Source organism: Pagrus pagrus (genome assembly GCF_965226575.1).
Source record: "Pagrus pagrus genome assembly, chromosome: 23".
In the NCBI taxonomy this organism is placed as follows: Eukaryota; Metazoa; Chordata; class Actinopteri; order Spariformes; family Sparidae; genus Pagrus; species Pagrus pagrus.
The window spans coordinates 21,502,044-21,528,385 of NC_140205.1; the positions used below are offsets into that span (position 1 = coordinate 21,502,044).

General features: G+C 42.0%; 1 protein-coding gene across 1 annotated transcript; it reads right to left on the reverse strand.

Moving 5' to 3' along the window:
• On the reverse strand, nt 1-25,593 carry gys2 (glycogen synthase 2; the record flags this gene model as incomplete). The annotated part of the gene is made up of 16 exons (XM_084345284.1): nt 1-734; nt 1,438-1,518; nt 1,966-2,129; nt 2,315-2,410; nt 3,892-4,018; nt 5,886-5,999; nt 7,613-7,691; nt 7,805-7,864; nt 9,255-9,361; nt 9,538-9,658; nt 9,848-9,965; nt 10,223-10,367; nt 20,318-20,503; nt 20,581-20,772; nt 22,214-22,395; nt 25,470-25,593. 16 exons carry the CDS (start codon nt 25,591-25,593, stop codon nt 516-518), a joined length of 2,115 nt encoding a protein of 704 aa, XP_084201410.1. The 3' UTR covers nt 1-515.
• Between the last annotated feature and the right edge of the window lie 749 nt (nt 25,594-26,342).

A 26,342-nucleotide genomic window follows, 5' to 3' on the forward strand; every position in this document is an offset into this window, starting at 1 on the left:
TCAGACCTTGTAAAATTCATTTTTTTATTTCACTGTCATTAAGGCAAACAAAATTAGTTAGGGTGCTAACTAATTCTGATTACATCAGAACATAGAACTGTCTGTCATCTGCATAGCAATAGAAGATAACATCACGCTGTTAACCAAGGAAGCATGTATTGAACATATCAGTGGGCCAAGAATGGAGCCATGGGGAACACCACCATTAGAGTGTCACAACAGGAGACCAGGTTTTGTAATGCATTTGCATCAGAGCTAGGAAATCATTTTCAGGACTTTTTTTTTTTTTTATCGCAATTTTGCAAATTTTCTGTCATTTAGGGTTGTCTTCTGCAACGTAAGTGGAAGTAGAGTAAGTAACAGCAGTGGAAATGGTTGATTTTATCGCAGCAAGAATATGATCTCCTTCTCAAGTGTATTTCTTGGAATATGATGGTGATTACTCTCCACACATCGAAGCATGGGTAACTGGGATTGTAAACCTGTGTACATTCTGCAAGTACACACGGTAAATTTCAGTTTCCTGACTCTCCTGGTTGCTTCTTCTTGCCCTCTGGCACGGCGCCCAGCACAAAGGGAGCCTTGATGTTCAACCGATCCCTCTCAGCCTCCTCATCTTCATCATAAGGCTCGTCATCACTGTCCTCCACATCACTGTGGTGAGGGGTGGAGTGGAGGGAGGCAGAGGGAGAGGGGGGCACCGAGTAGGGCCTGGGATAACGGAAACCTTCTGTCTGTGGAGACAAAGGACTTCAAGTTATTACAAATTAGGCTGCTAAAGTATAACACTATCAAGATTTTCAGTTTCAGTTCTATGAACACCAGCCCTCTCCAACCAGCCTCCTTTTCTTGTCTTTGTTCTTATTTTCTTTTGTCCTTCCTTTCCTTTTTTTGTTTCTCACTTTATTTCTTCACTCATTGCCCCATTCTTCCCGTTTTTCCATCTTTCCTCCCCTCCTCCCTTCCCTTTATCCTCTCCAACTTTCCTTTCCCCCATCTTCCTTTCTTTCCTTCCATTTCCCTCTTTCCTTATTTCCCCCATTATTTCCCTTGTTCCATTGTTTTCTTCCTCTCTCTTGATTGTCCTTCTTTCTTTCTTTCTTTCTTTCTTTCTTTCTTTCTTTACATTCCAGCATTTTAATGATAAACTAATATTTAATCTAATTGTTACTCAAATAAAATAGAAAGATTGTCAGTCATAGTTCAGAATCAAAGCTGGAAGAGCAGGAGAAAGGGAGAGTCTTATTCTATGTACATACATGAATCCGCATCAGCACACTCCACAATGATGTCTTGTCATTCATCCAAATGTTAGGCTGTCAATTAAAGCCTTACAGGTGGGTTAAATCCAACAGTATCCACTGTGTGTCTGTCAGTACATGATAGCGATGGGAAGTTCTTTTCAGTGGAGTAAATCACTCATTCAGTATTCCTCACCTTCGGAGGAGCAATGGGGTCCATCTTGAACTTGTCTGGGAAAGCTCTGCTGAGTGCGAGATGGCGGGCGTGTATGTAAAACTGCAAATCACAAGTCAGAGGTGTACATCAAAAACAATTTTACTGAACTTCTTACACATTTTTCTCCCTTGTTTTGAGGTTTTCAGGATTATATTACAAACTATAACATAACATACAGACAGAAGAGTTAGATTGGAGGCAGGAGAGAATATACTAAAGAAGACCCAAAATTACACCCAGTAAGTTAACTTAACTTAACACTCAATTTACAGTAAGTCATCTTGACTATAGCTCAATTTCAAACCTAATGTGCATCTCAGCTACAGTTTTAAATGCAAATGTCCTTCCTTATTCATGCATGCAAACAGATTTATTGATTGATCTCTTGATTTTCTTTCATGTGAACTGTGTGTGCAGACATGAATACAGTAATCTGCCTGATAGAGATCATGTTGTATTCCTTCTCCTATCAAACAGCTATTTGGCTCTGGTGCAGCAGAAACCGACCCGTCCCAGGTATCTCCAGTCCAGCAGGTCAGACAGCCTCTCAGTTCGGTTACGCTGGATGATGCGCTGGCGCCGGGACTGCTGGCAGAAACTGAACATGAACTGGGTCAGCTGGTTACAGGACTCCTCAGCCGAACGAAACCGCCGGTCCACGATGTAAATACCTGACAGGATGGGGCACATACAGTCCCTGACATTAATGTCAACATGTGGATATTCATAATTTGTAATTCCTGAAAACGATGAGACTGGATGTTTTACATGAGGTAGCAATTGCACTAATTATATGACAATATATGACGTGTGTGTGTGTGTGTGTGTGTGTGTGTGTGTGTATGTGTGTGTGCACCATAGGCAGCAGGGTCTGAGACTTGCTCCTCCATGAAGCAGCCAAATCCTGACAGGTTGGTGGTCACACTGGGAATGCCCATCACAGTACATTCACCTGAGGAAGTACAACACAGCTCAGAAAAGCTCCAATAAGTTTGTTGTCATGTGCATTGGTATCACGTGACAAAATACACCATCTAGCAGCCATTTTGAAAGTCCTCAGCTCTTTGGTCCACTAAGGCTGATAAGATCTGTTTGCATTTATACATGTTTAGTGTGCTGATCTGTAGAGACAGAAGCTCCGTTGTTAGTAGTATTGGCAGAAGCTGACATAAGCTGCCTTACAACAACAAAATATTTGCTTATAAAGAATAACGAAGTCTCAGTCAGTTTACACATGTTGTCTTCAAGTGGCAACCTTCAGGGCTGAAGAAAGAAGGCAGTGTGGAAGTACCAAAGACTGCAGTTCCTCAAATGGCCACTTGAGGCTCAAAAAACTGGTCAGTCCCTGTAAGAGCCCATGTTAAAATGCCCAACTTAACAGCAGAAGCAAGGGGTGAAATTTCCCTCTGCCTCTAATGAGCCTCTGTAATAGTATCAGAGGCGCAGTATTGGCGAACCAAACCAGTGTGAACGGATAAGGGAGCGGCGCGGAGCGGGGGCGTGTCGATCTGATGGTGTTCACTGTCTGATAACTAAACAGATGCATCACTGAACAAAATATAGAGAAATGTCCCACAAAGCAACGTTACAGGACCAAACAACAGTAACGTAGTAACTGGTCGTGTCTTTGGCAACTTATACGAGGAAAAAAATACCGCAGTTAAACGTGGAGAAGTGTCTGTCAGCCTGTCGGTCCTACCGACTCTTCGTCACATTTCTGCCCGAAAACAGCGTCTGTCCCAGGCAAAAAACTTTAACTCACCAGGGTGAAAAAAATCACAGTGACAGTCAGCCATCCACCAAGACTTCAGTGAACTTTCCCCCAGAAAACAGCATCACTCCCCGCGAGTGACAGAGTCAGACAGCCTCCAGTTTACTGATGGCGATTATGTAATTTAGAGAAAAACGTAACTTTGTCACTTTCCAGGATGTTTGGTGGGTCAGGATCTCAACCACAACACATTATAACAGCATCCATATGATTTTTTACCATCAATGTTTGCCTCAGTATGCCCTGTTGAAGTTAATGTCATCTCAGATAGATTGCCTTATTATAAAGGGTCCTGGTCATACATTAGTAATGCGGTACAACTTGCACCATATGCCTGAACTGGCAGACTTCATCAGCTTACACAGGCTGTCTTGTTGCAGTATACAACATGGTGAAGTCTAGTTCATTGTACACAGGTTGCTAGTTTGCTAAGGCTGTAAGGGGTATACAGAATGTACAGTACAAGACCATGTCAGCTTGCATACAATGCTTTATTGCAAAGGGTGCACTGGATGAACAGAATGTTTAGGAACTAATCCATCATTGCCTCCTGGCTGCTGTGAATTTGTGTTCATCTGTATTTCAGGAACATGAATCATTTGTGTGTGTACATGCATGCACCCTTACATATTTTAAGTTACAGTGTAATGGTTAAAGGTTACCAGGTGTGTATCCCCAGGGTTCATAGTAGGAGGGGAACACTCCAAGGTTACAGCCACGGACAAAGTCCTCATAGTCCATTGGCAGCAGAGGACTGGTGGAGGACAGGAACTCAGGGTGGAAGATAATCTTAGAGGACAGACAGGGAGACATTTTCAGAAAGACACTGAGTAGACACATGAGGCTGTGGAATTAAATAATATTTATTAGTCAACACCTGGAATTGTTTAACATGTATTAATATACATATTATAATTGTCATTGGCAGCTGTATGTGACACAATTAATATTTTATTATAATTCAGATATCAGCATCCAGGGTTCCATCCATCGAGAGGATGAAATGTTTTGGTGATCCCTTTACCTTTCACCTGCTGTCATTCCCTCAGAGTCTTGTGCCTGTTGTATACATTCAATTATAAATTATATAAAAAGGCATTTTGCCCTGAAATTTACCAAGCACACCCATGCTCCAAAGGCAAAACTTTTCATTTTATATTCCAGCAACTTTCATTTTGTGGCATATTTTGTCAACTTTGTAAAGAATATATTCAGCTAACTGCTGGATTTTATAACAATTGTTTAAGATATTTGTAGTCAGCAGAGTATGAACACTACCCACTGCTGTGACATTCTGACCTTTCTACAAGAACTTTTCTTTGTTTTTGAAGTTTCAACTACATCTAAAAATGTAATGGGCAGAGTGCCATGAAATTTACAGAACACATCCATGCTCCCACATAACATTTCTGGATCTTCACAGCAAAACAGATAATAAATGACAAATAAATTATTAAAAGATAAAAAAACAAAAACAAACACAGAATGGCTCCATAGAGTTCGATGTCAACCAATTCTCTGGAAACCCAGAGATCCTAAATTGATTTTAAAAAGATGAGGATAAAATGTTAGTAGTTAACATTTCTGTGAACCACAGATACGTCCATACATAGTTAAAGGCTATGTACTATATTGACATTTCACATTCACTTTGCACATAGTTCATGTCTGCATTGGGGGTTTGTGTGAAGTCACTGAATATTTTCAGACCTTGGAATAATTTCCGGCTGTGTTTGTGGCGACAATAACAGGTATTTCAAGCCAAACCATGATGTTTTCCTAACCCTAACCAAGTGCTTCTTATGCCTAAATCCCAAACCATAAGCACTGTGAGAAATAGAAAAGTGAAGCTAAAGAAAATGTATTTATTTGTGGTTTTGCAGAAAAGATCTGAGCTAACATTTATTCTGGTGATTGGGTTGCATGTACCCACTTCAGACAGGGTGCATTACTGCTTTTAGCCTAGCCACTACAGTGAAGATTTTGGCTTAAAAAATGATGTAAATAGCATTGTTTCAAACCAATTTGGGATCTCGGAGCTTCCAGAGACTTGAATTACGCCAGACAAGCTTTTTTAGTTTGTTTTGTTACATTTAAAACAAGTCCCATTCTACTTGAGGAGAAAGCTGCAATGCTGTTTTGCTGTATGTCCATTCACATGGTGCTGAGTAGAATTTGACTGAAATTCATTCTTGGGTTGATTGTTCTTTAAAATAAGTAATAAGTAATAATAAGTAAATAAGTTATCTTACAGTAAAACATTTAAAAATAAAACAACTGTTTTATTACACAGATACATGATGTGTTTGGTACAACAAATCTACTGTACCAACAGACCTAACAACAAGAAAACATTATTACTCATAATGATACGATAGTTTATGATAGTTAAATGTTGTAGCTGAGGATTTGATTCCCTGCTCATGTGTTAGCCATGCTAGCGGTCAGTCAGTCGGGTCCAAAGATTTTCCTCAAGGGCCACCCTTCAAAGTGCTCATCACTCGTTCACATGAAGTCCCTCCAATCATACCAGAATATTGTCAAACATTGTCATCATCACCAGGCAACTCATAAATAAGCAATACCCACAAACTGATCCCGGAAGACCACAGTGATAGTAAGCACATAAAGGGCACAGACAGGAAATGCTGTGTACCTTGACACGGTCGTTCCTGGAGTTGAAGAGTCCGACACGTCTAACGTTGGACAGGATGGGATCTTTGGAGTCATCCAGCATGTTGTGAGTGGTCACTGGAGGGAGGCTGTGTCTCTGCGTACAATTGTTGTTTCAAAGAAGAGGCAGGTCAGCTGGGCCTCTGGCAGGAAATTTCAATTGCCACGTTTCCAAACCAATAGCTAGATTAGATGTATATCATCGTAATGTCAGTCTGGCGGGATGATATCCTGGTAGCTTGTTTTAAGATATTGGTTATGACCATTTTTAACTGATATTTACTTTGATATTGCTTTGCAGCAAGTCAGTTTCTCTTCAGGGATAACAATGGCAATCACTAAATCAATATGGCAATATATCATTCTATCAGGATGAAAGACTGAAACATGTTGTGTCTAGTGTGAACACCACTGGACAGAGAATCAATGTTTGTATTAATACAGCCTGGTTTCTCCTGAGTGTGTATGTGTGTCTGTGGAGTGACAGCTGAGCCTCTGTAAATGTAAAGGGTTTACATGGCTGCACTCACACACTATATGTCACACTATATGTCTAACAGATACAAACACACACACCTAAAGCAGTGGGGTGAGAAGAAATGACATAATGAATGTCTGATTCAGTGGTCCGTCACTCGTAACCTTTCGGACTGCGTTAAGAGGTATTGATCAGTGCAGGCATTATCTCAACCTGGGGCTGATGATATGTGGTTACTGTCTCGCACCCCATCACAACACAAAACAAAACCAGGAATGCTTGATTTACAGCTCCCATACTTTTCTGTTATTTACTTAGTTAGTCAGTTAGTTCATTATGTTGCTATCAGAGTGTTTTTTTTACTTAGAATTTAAATATTTCAATGCTGTTAACCAAAAATTAATTGAAAAGGCAATTTAGTGAACTGACAGACATATCAGTTGTTTAAGATGGAGGACAGTAAGAGAACTCTGTGAAACACATCAGGCTGTGTGGGGGTGGATGGAAAATAGGGGCTTCATGTGACAAAAGTGAAAAATAATCACAAGCACACTTCAACCAATCAACAGTCAGGACGGGTCTCTGTTCCATCACTCTCCACACACTCCGCAGTCAATAACAATCTCACTCCATTTCCCTCCACTGAAATATTGACATTGGCATAAATTCATTTAATTGAGAAAGACCTGTTTATAAGCACGTGTAACACTGAGCTGTAACATACATCAGCTCGATACAGCCGGTCTATTGACCCGTGCTCTTGAGCAGAGGAAGGTAATTAATCCACACTCGGGTCACAACTCTGACGTTCATTCATGCTTTTCGTTGAGGGGGAACCCCCTCACATCCTTTTATAATTCCTCTCCAGCCCAGGCCATCGCTCACATTGATCACTCCTGGGGAAATGCCTTATCCATTCATAAAAATAGATCTGTGGACATGAGATTTATCTTTTACAGCATTGGCTTATTTCTCTCTGTTGGCTATTTTTACACAGCTAGTTTAATGATGGAGCAGATCCAAACCATAAATCAACTGGAAACCTTTAATTTATTAATGCTTCATTTCTCTTCTTCCTTTCTTACAGTGACCAGTTCACATATCTTTTGTTGTGTTGCATGTTAAAAACAAAAAACAATAAAAACACCAGATGGAAGAAAACAACAGATAACTGGAAATGATGCCAGTACCTGTTTACTGTAAACAGAAGCGTGAGGGAAAGGCTGCAGTACCTGTGTGGCATAGATTGCTCTCTTCATTATGGTGAAGTCGTCTCGGTCCAGAATGGAGTTCATGTCAGGAATCTGCCCTCTGAGGACAGAGGAAACAATAAAACACACAACATAAAACATGCATGTCTCCATTCATCACAGAGAACCAGTGCTAATGTACACAGCCAAGTGTAACACTGTACATACACTTACTTTAACAGAGCATCATACAGCTTCTTGCCAAACTTCTCCTTCACAGTGTGAGCTGTATCCCTGTGAAAGCCAAATGGAAACCATCTTTAGAAATGCACCTTTGACCCAAACTCATGTGCTGAACAATTCACCACAATAACATGAAAATGGATAACTGAGGCAGCCATTTTAACTTTCCTCGAGGATGAACTCAGTGACCTAGAGTTTGAGAGGTCGTGCTATAAGCTGAGATCCTGTTTTCAACAAACTGGTTTGGGATTGGAAAGTCAGCAGTAGGATCAACAAACCAGAAGTGATTTTAATGTATTATTTGTTTACCATTTCCTGATCTGTCACTGGTATGGATAAACTTTGGTTAGGTTTAGGCACAACGCATTCTTGTGTACTTGCACATTATAAAAAAGTATTCACAGCATATAGGGTTAGGGGTTAGGGTTGGGGTTACACTGCTCAGCTGCTGCCAGCTCTGGAGGAGAGAGTCAGTGCAGAGCCAGACCATCTGGAGGAATACACACCTGGAGTAACATCAGATTCTACTCTGATTTAGAGCAGTTTACTGACAGAGGAGAGCTCAGAGATTACTTTTTAACTTTTGGGATTAAAAAGGTGATCTATCTTCACTCCTGTTTATCAACCTGACTGCAGCAGTGATCTGCGGAGATGACCTCCATTGTCAGGTGTTTCTATTCTGTAATATTGACTGCTGACCGGAGCTGGAGGGGAAATGTACTTTACTTCATAAACATAATGAGGAGAGGGGAAAAGAAGAGAGAGAACCAGAGTCTCTGCTGAGTGCTGAGCTTAGTGAGAGGTTCACCTAAACAACAATGCTCACATGTATAAATATAAATATGGACTTTTTCATTGTTACTATTATTACTGTTACCATTATGATTTCTGTTTGCTCAATCTCCTTTCGTTGATCTTGTGCTCTGTATTTTTAGATTAGTATGCTACTGTTGTGATGTGTCATGCACTTGGTTTTATCTCACACTGTTGATAACATGCTCTGTGCTTTCAGAATAGCCGCCTATGGACTGGTGTTAAAAATTAGCACATGTTCTAAACACACCCAAGCAAAGCATCTGGTCTGTCCACTGGAACAGTCTCAATGTATTTGTGATGTCCATATCAAATAAATAAACATAACATAACATAAATCACAAATCATCTGAATATATAACAAAGGTCTAGTTGTTTTGACATTTTAATGCAGAGTTCTTACATATTCTACCTTTAAGGTTGGGGAAAGAATGTGGACATGGCTAAAAACCAATGTGGACTGGAGAGCTTTGCTATCATATCATGTGCATGATATGTAAGTTGATCTGGGCTACAGTCTCAGTCAAGTGCTTTAAATACATAAAGTATACGTAAAATGTAAAACGTGCATGTACTGCATCTGTTTATATTGGTGGTGGACTGTTGTGTAAACCACATCAGGGCATACCAGAGCTGTTTGCGTACCGCCTGCCCCTTCAGTGACTCCACATTGAAGTTGTTGGTTTGAGCTGGCATGATGAAGAAAACCACCACTGTCACATCATTTCTGTGGACCTGTGGATACAGTGAGGGAGGAAATAGAAAAACAAAACTGAACAGGATTGGTACGGAACCACATGTTGTTGAATATTAACTTGAGTTACAGGTTATAATTAATTTGACGGTGTACTGTTGACAACTTTCACACATTTCACACAGCAATGTGAACGTAGAGGACGGGAGGACCTCACCCGTAGTAGGTAGTTGAGTCTGGACAGTGACTCAAGGAAAATATCAGCTCCCTTGTTGGAAAACTCATAGCGTCCAGCGATGAAGAAGAAGAGGGTCTTCTCCAGGTTGAAGTCCAGGTGACTACCAGAAGGACAAGGATTAGCATAAGGTTTAAAGGAAACAACTCTCAGTCAAGAATGCGTGGGATTCTGAAGTAGATTGTTTCAATACATGAAAAGCTCTCCAGTAAAGAGAAAAGTGCCAAAAACAGAAACACTGGGTTACCTCTGCATGACATGGATCAGAACTATATTCACAAACTCCACCCACCCATAGAAGTGTCCTCTGACAAACTCCTGGATGCGGGCCTTGCTGGTGGAGTGCAGGTTCTGAAACTCATGCATGGCCGAGAACTTCTTCACATTCAGACCGTTCGGGGTCACCACATCTGGATCATCAACATAAGTATTTGGAGTGTTAATGGACAGTTAGCTCATTGGATGGTTAGTCCTTATATTGGGGCTAGTGCCAGGTGGTGAGCAAAGATCTCTGGCTCCATCCTCTAGTGATACTTACTATCATGTTAATCTGGTAGCTGCTAGATTTATGCTACTGAATAGACCAACTGAATGACATCACTATTCTTAAAACACAACACATAGACTCTTCACAGTAACAAGGCACAGCAGTGAAAAGCTTCCCCACCTGCCTTCCTGTGAAGCATGTGGTCGGCTTCAACAGCAGTGATCTGGGAGACTGTGGCGAAGACGTGAGCGCAGTGGACCGCTGCTCTCTCCAGGCAGTAACGATGATAGATTTGCCTCTCACCCGCCTCTTTGTCAATGTTGAACTACACACACACACAAACACATACACATAGGGCAGGTCATTACACTATAGGAGGCAATTATTTTATATATATTATATATATATAGTTCAGTGACAGTCACAAAAGTGTCCTGCACTGAGAATTGGACAGGCTTCCAGCTCCATGTGAATCAGTTGAGGCACGCTGAACTCCTTCTGATTACACTTGATGAACACACTCACACATGTATTCTTCTAATATTCTTAGTTAGGAATTTCATTAGCCTGACTGCTAAATTACCAACGTATCAATAACTGAATTCATTTCATCAAAACCCTGTGATAGTCTGGTTTGAAAGTTGATCGGAGCTAGAGGCCGAAAATCCTGCAAGCACCAGAAACCAGAGAACCATTATCCAAACAATATCAAAAAACTCATGTCTTACAGCTTCTCACAGTTTTACAGTAGTTTAAATAGGTTTCTGATCCTGTGCATATGAAAATGTTTGGTTAATACATATAATTAACAAATAAAATCCAAAGTCTGTCTGCACTGTGTGTGTTGTGGTGCACGCTACAGTTCAGTCTTTATTGTCCCACATGGCGAGTTTGGCACACAGCTGGCACAAAGGCTAACACAACAAACAGTCAACAAAGCTGAAAATGCATATTAATATGATTCCATCAATAGAACAGATGAAGTTCCTCTGGATTGGCTGATGGTAACAAACATCTTGTCTGTCAGTGATGGAGTCAGCCAGTCAGTGGCCTTTAGCTCCATGCTGACCTTTAGGACCTGAGCAGCAAAGAGCCAATTAAAAATATCACACTGACCCCTTCACACACAACTCAACATCACTAATGATGCTCTAAGTGGCTGTAAAAGGCTGCGATTTTTGAATTGAACCTTTGAATGGGCAATTGAATCTGATGAAACTGAAATGTGTGGGTGTGAAATGTGACGTGTGTGAGAGTGTGTCTAATAAAATGCATCATGCTATAGTCACGGTTCTTGATGTAGAGAAGCAGAGAAACTGTATGTGGATAATCCCACAGCACTTCAGGAGCCATTTGTGATGATCACTCAAAATACCCACGAGCCAAACGGAGACAAAGTAAAGATATTGTATAGTATCTGACATTAATTAATGTTAATTGTGCTTAAATATCAGTTTCAATATAAGTGCTTTATGTGTATATTTACATGCATGTAAATGCATTAACTGTATGCTATGGGTTGACGTATATTTTAGCACATATACAACATTTAGTCAGAATCAGTGGGTTTTTTAAATTTCTTTATCTGACTGCCAATAAAAATGAGTTCATCTAAAAATGTGCTACTTTGGCCTTTATTCTGACTCTGACTCTGATGCACATGTAATCTGCAAAGTAACTAAATTTATGAAATACATGTAGTGGAGTAAAAGAAAATTACTATCTGTACTGTCCTTAAGGGTTAAAATGTTAAAATGTTAAAGTTCATAAGTTAATAATTAAGCAGGTCTAAAAAGTATATGTTCTTTGGTTCAGAGAAAACGGCGTCAGAGTGAGTGGTCTTTTCTTTGGTTAAGAGAAACCGCGTCGGAGTGAGCGCTCGGTTCGTCAAGTCCAGCTATGCTGTGTTTTTTCTGTTGCATGCTCAGTACTCATGCTCAGGTGAGAAAAGTGAGCACAGACAGCTAAACAGACTGCTGAAATCACATTGTGGAGTTTTTCAACGCTTTGCCTTGGAGAATATTTATCTGTAAGTATTATATGTGAACAGTGTTACGTGATTGTGTATTTTTTGTGGTTAAGACCTAATTAGTTATGTTTTCGGTGAATATACTCTGCTAGCTTTCAGTAGATGCTAACTCTTTTCATTTTGTGGATTGATGGATGCTAATTGAAATGTACTCATACAATGCTACTTGTACAGTGTTTAAGTAAATTGTGTTTCTATCTCTGTAATAATTTTCAGTTTTACGGAGAAGTTGGAAAAATAGAGGACTTCATTAAAGGACAAGAAAAGTCAGGCCTTGTGGTTTTTTTGAAGGACTTCTATCCGTTATCTGACTGTCTAGCTCTGCATAAGGACACGCACTGCGAGGGCAGTACAGTAAAAAGATATTACACGGCGGGCTCAAGCATTAAAACACAATATTCAGCAAACATGAGTCTACGCTCAGGAAAAAATTATCTTAAAGAAGATACCACTACGCAGCTAGAAGAAGCTGGTGGAGAGCAGCAAACAGAGGTTGTAGATCAAGCAACAAAGAAGGTGACCCATCAAGCACGTGATGCTAAGTCCCAGTCATCCAAAACATCCGCTAGATATTCATCATCATCCTCTACAGCCACAAAAGCCTATGCTAAGGCGAAAGCGGCGAAGGCTGAAATAGCTTTCGCTGAACGAGAGGCCGAGATGATGAGGCAGAAAGCTGAACTGGAAGCAAACCTGCTGAAGCAGAAAGCTAGCTTCGATGCTGATCTACATCTCCTACAGTGTCAAAGAGCTGCTGCTGCAGCTGAAGCTGAGGCTACAGCCTTTCAGGAGGCAGAGGTTGAAAGCGGGGAGCGCAGCCAGCTTCCAGATGTCGAAGAAGAGCCCCTCACTACAGTTCAACGTACTAGTAAGTACGTCCAACGACACTCTGACATGTTCATACAAGAACAGCCTTTGGAACCTGTAGTTGTGGAGACACATGAAAGAAAAACAGATAAACAGGTAACACTTGACACTAAGCATAGAGTTTCTCATGACATCCGAAGAAGCACACAGCCAGGTTACAAAGATATGAAAAAAGAGCCAACAGGGAATGTAGGTCTGAGTGACACTTACCCTTATGGTACTCAGCACACAGCTAACCGTGAAAGAGAGTACTTACCTGAGTCCAAAGGTGCACAAGACTTCGCAAGATATCTCATTAGGAGAGAGATGGTTAGTGCTGGTCTTCTGCAATTTGATGACAAGCCAGAGAATTATTGGTCATGGAAGGCCTCTTTTCTGAGTTCCACAAAAGACTTAAATCTTTCAGCCAGGGAAGAACTAGACCTGTTAACCAAATGGCTGGGAGCTGAATCATCGGAACAGGCAAAGAGAATTCGTGCAGTGCACGTCCTCAATCCTGCTGCAGGCGCTGCAATGGTTTGGCAACGTCTCGAAGAATGTTATGGGACTCCTGAGGTCATCGAAGACGCACTGCTCAAAAAGATTGAGAACTTTCCGAGGCTGACAAATAGAGATGCTGTTAAGCTGAGAGAGCTAAGTGACATTCTCCGTGAACTGGAGTGTGCTAAGCAAGATGGTGCACTGTCTGGGCTCTCATATTTGGATACAGCTCGTGGGGTGAAACAGATAGTGGAAAAGCTCCCTTATAACCTCCAAGAGAAATGGATCAGCTTTGGAAGCAAGTACAAGGAAGACTACAGAGTGGCTTTTCCTCCTTTCTCTGTCTTCTCAAGGTTCGTTGAACAACAGGCAAAGATAAAAAACGATCCAAGCTTCACTATAACCCCCAACAGCAGTCATGTCACTTACAGGACCGAAAAGCCTACAAAGTACAGTGGCAAAGGGTCTGTGGCTGTGCATAAAACTGACATCCCTGCAGAGTCATCAGGCATCCAAGCCAGTTCTGCTCTGAAGAAAATGGAAGAACCTGATCGTCAGTGTCCAATACATAAAAAGCCCCACCCACTGAAAAAGTGCAAGCTCTTTAGAAACAAAACTCTAGAAGAGCGCAAATCATACCTCAGAGAGAATCACATCTGTTATAGATGTTGTGGGTCTACTCAACACATGGCAAAAGATTGTAAAATGACTGTCAAGTGTTTTGAGTGTAACAGTGACAAGCACATTGCAGCTCTGCACCCGGGTCCTCCTCTTCTGACCACACAGAGTACGGTGGATGACAGAGATGAAAGAGGGGAGCAAAATGAAAGCCCACCATCTTCAGTCACCTCCAAATGTACAGAGGTTTGTGGAAGTGCAGACGGTGCACGGTCTTGTTCCAAGATCTGCTTGGTGAAAGCATATCCTGAAGGGAGAAAGGAGAAGGCAATCAAGATGTATGCGGTGCTAGACGAACAAAGTAATAAGTCTCTCGCCAAGACAGAGTTTTTCAGTCTTTTTGAAGTAAAAACTAGTTCCTCCCCATACACCCTGAAAACCTGTGCTGGGAAATTAGAGACTTCCGGTAGGAGAGCTGCTAATTTCACCATTGAGTCCATGGATGGGAAAGTAAAGCTTGCCTTACCCCCCTTAATAGAGTGTGACATGGTGCCAGATGATAGGACAGAAATCCCCTCCCCAGAGGTTGCACACCATCACCCCCATCTACGGTCAGTTGCTAGTAAAATTCCACCTGTGGACCACGATGCACCAATCCTCCTGCTCTTAGGGAGGGACATCCTAAGGGTGCACAAAGTACGTGAGCAAATCAACGGGCCCTACAACGCGCCTTATGCACAGCGGTTAGACCTAGGCTGGGTCATTGTCGGAGATGTGTGCTTGGGCACAGTTCATAAGCCATCAGAGGTGAACGTTTACAAAGCAAACGTCCTGAACAACGGCCGGGAATCCTTCCTTAGGCCATGTCCAAACAGCATCCACGTGAAGGAAAGCTATGGTGGTATGACACAGCATCACAGTGCAACCTTCCCTGCATGTGACGTGAACACAAGTCTCCATGTGAGTACAGACAACTTAGCATGTTCTGTGTTTGACAGGTCCAAGGATGACAACAAACTAGCACTGTCCATAGAAGATAAAGCCTTCCTAGCTCTCATGGATTCAGAAGTCTACCAAAATGAGGAGAATAGCTGGGTGGCTCCGTTACCTTTTCGGGCTCCTAGACGACGTCTTCCAAACAACAGGGAGCAAGCTTTGAAACGCCTCTGCTCACTTCGGAGAACCTTGGAGAAAAAGCCAGAAATGAGAGAACATTATATCAAGTTCATGCAGAAGATGTTGGACAGTGACCAAGCTGAGCTTGCTCCGTCTTTGGACAAAGGGAAAGAGCACTGGTATTTGCCAACCTTTGGTGTGTATCACCCTAAAAAACCCAACCAGATACGTGTTGTTTTCGACTCAAGTGCTGAATGTGGTGGAACCTCACTCAATGATGTCCTCCTTAGTGGACCAGATTTGAATAACACTCTGCTGGGAGTTCTTTTGCGGTTCCGTAAAGAACCCGTAGCTCTTACAGCAGACGTGGAGCAAATGTTTTATTGCTTTGTCGTTCGAGAAGAGGACAGGGATTATCTTCGGTACCTTTGGTATGAAGATAATGACATCAGCAAGAATGTGACCGAGTACAGGATGAAGGTCCATGTTTTTGGGAACAGTCCTTCACCTGCAGTGGCCATCTACTGCATGAGACGAGCAGCACAAAAAGGTGAACAAGAACACGGTTCGGATGCAAGACAGTTTGTAGAGAGGCAGTTTTATGTGGATGACGGTCTCACCTCGGTAGCCACACCTAAAGAGGCAATAGATCTCCTCTCACGAACCAGAGAAATGTTGGCAGAATCCAACCTGCGACTGCACAAAGTGGCATCAAACAGTAGCCAGGTAATGGAAGCGTTTCCAGTAGAGGACCGTGCCAAGGATCTGAAGGATCTGGACCTCGGAGTGGATCCTCTCCCCCTTCAGAGGAGTCTGGGTCTCTCCTGGAATTTGGAAACAGACAGCTTTACTTACCTGGTGTCCTGTGAAGAAAAACCATACACACGGAGAGGTGTGTTGTCAACGGTCAACAGTTTGTACGACCCCTTGGGCTTTGTAGCTCCTATAACAATGCAAGGGAAAGCACTTCTCCGGGAGTTGTCATCTGAACAGAGTGAGTGGGATGCTCCTCTCCTCCCACAAAGAGAGGCAGAATGGAACTCATGGAGAGACTCTTTAAAAGCTCTGGAAGACTTGCATATAAAGAGGTGCTACATACCAGTTTCGCTGTCCTCAACACAGACAAAAGAACTGTGTATCTTCTCAGATGCTTCCACAGTAGCAATAGGAGCGGTGGCTTACTTGAGAGCTGCAGACACTGAGGGACAGTATCATGTTGGATTTGTCATGGGGAAGTCAAAATTAGCTCCTCGCCCCGCTCACACCATTCCACGTCTTGAGCTCTGTGCAGCTGTGTTGGCTGTTGAGCTATACGAGCTGATAAGTGATGAGATGGACATCGAGATAGACACTGTAAAGTTCTTCACTGACAGTAAGATCGTTCTTGGCTACATTCATAACTCTACAAGGAGGTTTTACCTCTATGTCTCCAACCGGGTAACTCGGATCAGACGATCTACACACCCCAACCAGTGGCACTATGTGCCGACAGATCTGAATCCCGCTGATTATGCGACCAGATTTATGCCAGCATGCCAACTTCAGCGCAGCAGCTGGTTGTCAGGTCCAGCTTTTCTCTATCAGGACAACGCAGTGGAGATATCCGAATCTAATATCTTCACCCTAATTGAGCCTGAAGCTGATGATGAGATTCGTCCAGAGGCTACTACTCTGGCAACCAAGGCATCAGAGACTCAGCTGGGCTCCCAACACTTCGAGCGATGCTCAAGCTGGAGAACACTCTATCACACCATAGCCAAACTCATTCATGTTGTGGCATCCTTCAAAGGAGAGTCAGACAAGGCTGAAAGGAAAGGTTGGAAGTGTTTCGGAGACGCATCCAGCATGAGTGAGCTTTTAAAAGCCAAAGCTGTAATCATCCGCTCTGTGCAGCACAGTGCCTTTAAGGAAGAATTCAAATGTCTTGAAGGCGGACAGACCTTCCCCAAGCAAAGCACACTCAAAAAGCTCAATCCGATTGTGGATGAAGATGGTCTGCTTCGTGTCGGAGGTCGTCTTTCTTGTGCTGATCTGACAAAAGAAGAAAAACACCCACTGATCATTCCACACACACATCACATTGCTACACTACTTGTGAGATACTTTCACGAACAAGTAGCTCACCAAGGGCGACATATTACCGAAGGGGCCATCAGATCAGCTGGATACTGGATAATTGGGAGCAAGCGTCTGGTGTCTTCTGTCATTCACAAGTGTGTTACCTGCCGCAGACTGCGAGGAAGGTTGGAGGACCAGAAGATGGCTGACCTGCCTGCCGATCGACTTACTCCTGAGCCTCCGTTCACCACTGTTGGCCTTGATGTCTTCGGGCCGTGGTCTGTCATGACACGTCGTACAAGAGGAGGATATGCAGACAGCAAACGCTGGGCTGTGTTGTTTACGTGCATGTCAACCAGAGCGGTGCATATCGAACTGATAGAAACCATGTCAACAGACAGCTTTATCAACGCTCTCCGGAGGTTTTTTGCGGTTCGTGGTCCAGCCAAGCTTCTGCGGTCTGATAGAGGGACCAATTTTGTGGGAGCTTGTAAGGAATTGGCAATAAACACAGAAGACACATCAGTTAGGAAGTACCTCCAGGAGAAAGGCTGCTCCTGGGTGTTTAATCCCCCTCATGCTTCCCACATGGGTGGCTCCTGGGAAAGGCTCATCGGAGTTGCCAGACACATCCTGGATGCAATGTTGCTTCAGACGGGACCAACACGTCTCACACATGATGTCCTGAGCACTTTCATGGCGGAAGTCATGGCAATCATGAACGCGAGACCTCTTGTGACCATATCCACTGACCCAGATATGCCTATGGTGCTCACCCCAGCGATGCTCCTTACTCAAAAGATGAGTGCAGTTTCAGCCCCTTGTGGAAACTTTGACACGGCTCAGTTGTATGGCAAGCAGTGGAAGCGAGTCCAGTGTCTTGCTGACACGTTTTGGAAGAGATGGAAGGGAGAGTATCTATCTACGCTGCAGAGTCGCAGGAAGTGGACAAAGGACAAACCGAATGTCAAGGAAGGAGATGTTGTTTTGCTGAAGGACAGCCAAGCCCACAGGAATGAATGGCCATTGGGACTAGTTGTTAAGACTTTCCCAAGCAGGGACAACAGGGTCCGCAAAGTTGAGGTGCGGATTGTAAAGGATGGGACAGCTAAGGTGTTTTTAAGGCCAGTCTCAGAGATCGTAGTCCTTCTTTCAGAGACTTAATGTGTATTGTTTCCAGAAGGCATTCCCCTTTAAATTTGTGTGTATCTGGAGTGATATAATGTAATCATATCAAGCGGGGAGTGTACTGTCCTTAAGGGTTAAAATGTTAAAATGTTAAAGTTCATAAGTTAATAATTAAGCAGGTCTAAAAAGTATATGTTCTTTGGTTCAGAGAAAACGGCGTCAGAGTGAGTGGTCTTTTCTTTGGTTAAGAGAAACCGCGTCGGAGTGAGCGCTCGGTTCGTCAAGTCCAGCTATGCTGTGTTTTTTCTGTTGCATGCTCAGTACTCATGCTCAGGTGAGAAAAGTGAGCACAGACAGCTAAACAGACTGCTGAAATCACATTGTGGAGTTTTTCAACGCTTTGCCTTGGAGAATATTTATCTGTAAGTATTATATGTGAACAGTGTTACGTGATTGTGTATTTTTTGTGGTTAAGACCTAATTAGTTATGTTTTCGGTGAATATACTCTGCTAGCTTTCAGTAGATGCTAACTCTTTTCATTTTGTGGATTGATGGATGCTAATTGAAATGTACTCATACAATGCTACTTGTACAGTGTTTAAGTAAATTGTGTTTCTATCTCTGTAATAATTTTCAGTTTTACGGAGAAGTTGGAAAAATAGAGGACTTCATTAAAGGACAAGAAAAGTCAGGCCTTGTGGTTTTTTTGAAGGACTTCTATCCGTTATCTGACTGTCTAGCTCTGCATAAGGACACGCACTGCGAGGGCAGTACACTATCACTATCATTAAAAAGTAGTGGGCTGGAAGTATAAAGTGACAGAAAATGGAAATACTCAAGCAGTACCTAATTGTACTTAAGTACAGTACTTGAGAAAATGTATTTAGCTATATTCCGTCACTGTAATCACTTGTAGTCCAGATGATATGCACCAAATTTGAATCAATCTTTCAATTTCCATAAAAGCATGAAACTTGGTACAGTTGTAAAGTTTGGGTCCCTGAACATTTTCAGAAATGGAGCCATCACATAAATGCTTCGTTGATGTCTACCCTTATGTTGATGGCTGCAACGAGGCATTTTCACAATGGCTCCATCTCTGAAAACGTTCAGGACCACGAAACTGTGCAACTGTTTTATGCTTTTATGAAAAAGTGAATGATGTTTTCACATATCACCTGGACTGCTGTGGTAATTCACATGGGCAGTTTGAAGAAACAGGTTTTGCTTCTGTTTATGCAAAGAGGTTGAGTCATATGGGGATCTGATATGTTGTTTTCTAGACTGAAGAGTTACATGTGAGAATATTTTCTAACCTCTTGGACTAGAACCTTCAACAGTCCAGCGGTCACATCACACAAACACCCTCCAAACGTGTCCACTGATATCTGCTCCGGGACTCGCTGGCTGTAATCCATCCATTACTGCAAATGACTCTATCAGTCATTGTTTTACTCGAGAGGTTTGGATCTTAGTTGCTATTTCGACTCCTTTTAAAGTTTTTGTTGTGTGCAATTTTGTATATTATTGTTTCTTATGGCTTAAAGAGAGTGTATACTACACTTATGCCAGCTTGTGTGCCAAACAAGAAAGCAGCTCCAAATATGAAGACATAAACAGCAGACTTGAAAATGACTTTTATCTCTCTGTAGTGTGTTTCCTGTCACCTTAAATCACAAGTGACAGCTTCATCTGTCCACAAATGAACCAGTATTTATCTGCTGACAATGTCTGTCAGTTAGTTTTATTGTCATGTAACTACATAGGAATCATTTAGGGATATACACCTCTAAAACTCTTAAAAGAAGGTTTGTTTCAAAATCCCTCCACAAAACACCTTTTCTCCTGATGAGAAAGAAAGCAGGATCTGCACTGCCACCTACAGTAAGCCTGTGGCAGTCGCCTGCTTGTGTCTATTTGTTACAGTCTAGTTTTCAGCATTATAGGCATGTGTTGGCCAACCCTCCTGACCTCTCACCTTGTCCAAGTTGTTGTAAAAGTCAACATTCCCTGCACAGAGGTATCGTCCCAGCAGGGTGGCGTGTGTAGTAAAAACCGTTGCCATGGGAATCTTGCGGGAACGAGAGAGAATAAGCCCTGCACCTGCCTGCCACTCATGGAAATGTCCAATGACATTGGGCTTGTCTCCCAGGTTGTCTGTTAACTGCAAAAAGTGACATTGAAATTAAGAGGCTTCACTGATGAGCAGTGTGCTGAGCAGCAGGCTGAACAGCAGCTGACCTCTTTGAAGAACCAGGCGATGAGGCAGCCCAGGATGAGCGAGTCGTTGGCCTCTCTGTCGTGGTAGGGCAGGCCGATGTTGCAGGTCTCCCACAGGTCCCCCTTCCAGCGGTCCAGGTTCCAGGCTGCCGAGCCGATGTCAAACAGGATGACGTAGGGGCTGCCCTCGATCAGCCAGCGGCCAAAATAAACCTGCAGCATCGACATCAGCAAAAGAAACCACAAAAAAGCTTTATGATTTTAAGACTCCATGTTCAAAATCTACTCCCAGTGTGTGAAAACTGGTTTGTGATGTGAGAATAAAATCATATACATATATAAATATAAATATATATAAAATTAGATTTCACCTCAGATAATTACTCATTTTAAATTTTGCTGTTTGAAATGTTTTAGTTTAGCCTAATTTAAATTGTGTCGTCTAGTTATTCTGATGATTCATTGTGACAACAAAATGATTCAGTGTGTTTAATGACAACGGTCTTTGATAAACAGAAATGCAGCACACAGTCTACAAAGTAGAAAGTGCAAATGTGCCTTTAAACTGTAGCTGAGTGGAAGAATAAAGTAACAGAAAGTACTTGAGTAAATGTACTCAGTTACACTCTATCACTGACTATACAGAAACAGTCAGTCTTGGTTCTGATGGTGTTTGCTGATGTAGTTCATATAGAGGCAGTATTATTAGATTGAAACTGTGTCATAACCAGTTGAGTTATGTTCCTCGTGGTTAAGTAGAAGAAAAAATACTTCCATATAGTCTTTGGTAAAAGACTAATAGAATAATATCACATACAGTATTTGTTTCTTCAACATTTTCAGTGCTGTATAACTTATGTGTGAGTTTTAAACCCAGTAAAGCATTACTGTGGTTGCAGTAATATGAAGCATCAAATGAATCATTTTAAATGTATTTTCTAAAAGTGTACACATATTTCCCTGCAGCTGAGCCTTACATACAGTATGAGTTACCGCTGACAGCTGCAGGACTAACCCTCACTCTAAGCACAATATTTGAGGAGAATTCCTTCAATAAACCAGATTTTCAGTACTGTTGTTATGATCATTAGGTCTCTGGTGTATGAGCGCCATCTAGTGGTAAAGAATGATGACTGGAGCTCGGCTGCCTCGGTCTCACTAAAGTCCACAGTGACAGTGTCAGGATAGAAGAATGAAAGTCTTAGTTAGCAACTGACCTTGATACTGCATACTGTATATGCATTGAAACGATATACATAGGTATGAATGATACATGTACATAATTGTAATTGTCAAAATCATGCTCCATGCTCACGGTTGAGACACGTCCTCCACAATTACTTCTGTTGGACATCTCTGCTGCACCACAGTATTTCATTATGATGCTTTTTTGTTAACAAATATATATATTACACAGAGATGTTACACTTGGCTTTATTGTAATTTTTATAATATTTTGAATAATTGTGCAGCCCGACTACCAGCAAAGCAGATTTTGAAATAGTTTATGTCACTTGAGGAGGCAGAGTTTGAGCCACCGACTCTCAAATCATATTAAAATGAAGTGAGTGGGCCCAGCTTCCTGAACTGTACCAGACATGAGACATGGGGCTAAAACACACAAACACACACTCTGTCTCTCTCACTGTCTCACCTGGCAGCCGTTGTGGATGAGAGCGTCCATGGCCTTCCTGATGGCCGGGTTTGGTGGCTCACAGCCCTCCACCTGGGTCTTGAAGTTGTGTTCGAAGTAAGGCCCCATCATAAAGTAGTTCTCCCCCCATTCATCCACTGTTATCTTGGCTTTGGTCTGAATTACTGTGTAGATTCCTCCAACTGCAGGTTCACACACGATTAGATGAGGGCATGCTTATTTACTGCTGATGAGGCTGTTGTACATCTATAGCTTCTGCTAAAGCAAAGAGCTCACAGATTAAACTGAGCTGTGTTACTGTTCTTTAATAAGAGCTCATATAGGACACATTTTGTAACTAAACCTTTATTCCACATGTGGATGACCCGTCATACATTTTTAATGCCCAGATTATTTTGAAATAAAATGTGCAACACCTCCATATGTGAAGCTACTAAGACACTCATATCGGGAGGTGGAGTGGATGGTGGTCGAGTTACAGCTGAGAAGACTGATGAGCCAGTGACTGCAGTTTGAGACTGTGAAGTGTGAAAGCGGGCGGCTGTGGCTCAGGGGCAGAGCCAGCGTCTTGTTATCTGAAAGTTGTTATCTGAAGGTCGCTGGTTCAATTCCCTTGGTCTGCATATCAAAGTGTCCTTGGGTAAGATACTGAACCCAAACATCTCCTGATGTGCTGGTCGGCCCCTTGCATGGCAGCCACCACCATCAGTGTATGTATGAATACTTTAAGTCACTTTGGACAAAAGAGACTGCTAAATGTAAAACACTAGATATTTTAAACTTGTGTTTGTAGCAACAAAAGCGCAGCGCTGTCACAACATAAAATTGAAAAATATACCCAAAGAAATATAAAGTTTCAACATACTTTGCTTATATTTATTGGGTTGGGTTGGAGCGTTCAGGGCCTTGACTCTTGACTCTTCATTTATCTGTTTTGGAGCTTAAAAAAGTCTAACATCTCATTGAAAGAGGTGTATGTGGAGGATCATTTTATACAGATGGACAAAAATGAAAATGAAAAAAGAACTGATCTCTGAAATCTATCCTCTCTTCTAGTGTTGTCCTTGTTTTAAACGTGTCAGTGAGGCCTGAAACCCCTCAAAGTAAAGAAAAGAACACTTTCACCTTTTTTTCATTGAATTTGTGAATGTACAGTGATGATGCAAACTTTTTCATGATTCACTTGTTGCCCCTGAATCTCAAATTGAATAGTTTCTTCCATCAAACCACCAACTCACTGAAACAAATGCTCAATTCTGGACATGAGAAGGCTGCTGGAGGTGTTGTAGATTGGTTATGTCCTGATTCTGTGCTTCAGTGTTGTTTTACTGAATCTAAGTCTTGCAGTGGGCTCACAGTGCACCTGAGGATCATACTGACACGAACAGGCACAGTCTTCTGTTTTGTAGCCAACCAACACACACGTGGAAATGTTTTCTGTGACTAACTTGGCAACAAAAAACAAATATTGGTCAGAAGACTGTCAACAGTCAGTGAGCTCATAATGACGTATGAAGTGCATCAGAGAGCAGGGGTTATATAAGAGCTGATGGCAACTGTTCGAGCATGAGCAGTGTAGTGGAGTACATGTAATCTACTCTTCATGCTGAATGAGAAAATCTTTTTTATGTTCACTCTGCATGTGCACAAACACACCTGCAGAGATCAGATATCACACCGTTACCAAGGACTCTTTTCAGTTTGTAACTTCTTATTCACATTTCATATTGATACATGGGATTTTTTTTCACTGCAATTCCAAGAAGCTGACTCGTTCCCCTGTTACATCTCTTCATACTCCTTCAGCTGCTTCTACAAACAAATTCAAGTCAGGGCTGCAGTTTAGCTCCCAGTTAGTACTCAGCCTCCAGCCTGGATATTCTGCATCACTTACAGGTATCTCTTCCCACGGTTTCAACCATTTATATTATATTCAAGTTGTATCTGCTTATTCATTCTTTCAGCCAGAAACTCTGTCTGAATATAATGTTGGATAATGCTGGATACATTGTGCTTCAATCACCTTCTCAGGCTCATTCATAGTAACTGATCCTTTCGCACTATTGCAGTCCACCTCCCAGTCCTTAGTTTTGGGATGGCAGCCGACTCAACCTACAATACCAAAGTGTCCAAAATGTACAATACTTGAGTAAATGTACTTAGTTACATTACAGGTTTTAACTTCATATCACATGTACTGTCAATTTGTTTTACAAAGTAGTTTAAACTACGTTTTCCAAATAGGATCAGTCAAACTAACCAGGTCTCTTCCTCGGGTGGCTTTGTGTGAAATAAACAGTGTATGTGATCAGAGTTTTGGGTACTTTTGACAACACAGACACACAGACACACAGACAGACTACTCGTAGCTAAAACTAAAGCTAACTTTGAATATATAAGTTGCTGTCAGCTGGTTTCTGCCTGAACTGAATGTTACACATCGTAACTGGTTGTAAAAATCAAAGTTGAGATCATGACCTCATCATCATGTGTGGCTCTGAGCCAAGAGTCAAGTCAGGTGAGGGTAGAACTTCCCTGTAGACTCAATCATTACCAGGTTAAAAGGTGACACAGTGACGTCTCCTGTCCTGTCAGGAATTGAATCAGAATCATCAGAATCAGAACGATTCTGATCAATTCTTGACAGGACAGATTAATCCAGTTTGTTCAAAAATACATTGTTCATGTTGGTGCCTTTGATTTCACTGCTGACACATCAGGAGGCTGAAAACTAATAGCTGTTCCACTTTGATCACTTATCTGCAGTTTAATATTTAGCTCTTCAGACGGAGCTGTCTCTGTCTCTGCACTCACTGGATCTCAATATTTGCTCTTAAGGGCAAAGAGGCAAAGTTTTAATCAAAATAACACCAGTACTGCCAACCACACAGACGTTTAAGGTCATGACTTATGAGTGTTAGTGGATTTTATTTCATTTATTACTTTTAATAAAATGCTCTAAATTAAGTTATTTTACAGTTATTATCATGAAGGAAAGAAATTATGCCAAATGAGTGGAGCTCGGCTGCCTCGGTCTCATGAGTGTCCTGTCAAATTCACATTTTGACTTCAGTTTCAACTTCAATTCAAAATGACGATTTTATTCAAAAACTCTGTGCTTCAAAGTAAAAATGTCATAGTTCATTGTATGACATTTGGACAGTCTTCTTACTGCATCCACACATCAGTTCACACAGCTCATTTCACTAGCAGATGAAAGCATAATTAGGATCAGGTTAGATACTGATGACCTCACCTTTGTTGGTGACCTCCCAGGCCACCTCAAAGAGCAGCAGGTCCTCCACAGGCAGCTCGTCCTCCTCCCAGGCCGGCAGCAGCCCGCTCAGAGACGTCATGGACAGAGAACGTGACAACGGCATCTTGAACGTCTAGAGGTCCGACAGACACCAGCTTGACTCTAGAACAGACTCCACAATCTGAAGTGAACTCAAACAGGCCTGCAGGAGGAGGTCCTGGGCTCAGCTAGACAGAACTCTGCTACCCAACAGGACAACATGAAAGAGACTGACCGGGGCTACTGAGGCTGACCTCACCTCCACTGAGCAGGAGGGATGTTTACCTTCCACACACACACACACACAGACAAACACACGCACACACACACACTCAAACAGACATACACACACACACACACACACTCAAACAGACACACACACACATTAGGGTGAAGGTTGCGTGTGTTGTGTGTGACCTGAATGTGATTGTGAAACGTCAGTGAATGACAGCAGGTCTTTATCTATCTATGATACTTAATGGGTTGGATGTCTTTACAAATGTATGTAAAGATTCATGTGGACAGAGTGAAGGCGTTAATGCGTTAATGTGAAACATACGATATGTAAGAGGCTGATTGAGTGTACAGAGGTAGTTGGAGACGTTAAACGTTACAGACAGACTTTAGTTGCAAACTGTTCTAACTCAAACCTTCAAACTTGAAGATTTATCAGTTTATAGTAAAGTATGTATAGTCTGGTGCTCAGTGGTGCTGACACTGAAGGCATGCAACCATGCTGTCATTTGTCTATAGCATAACATTAGCAAGTGTAAAGTTCTTTTACTCGAGTAAAAATAAAGACTTGTTGGCTCATGTTAGCTGAGGTTATAATTG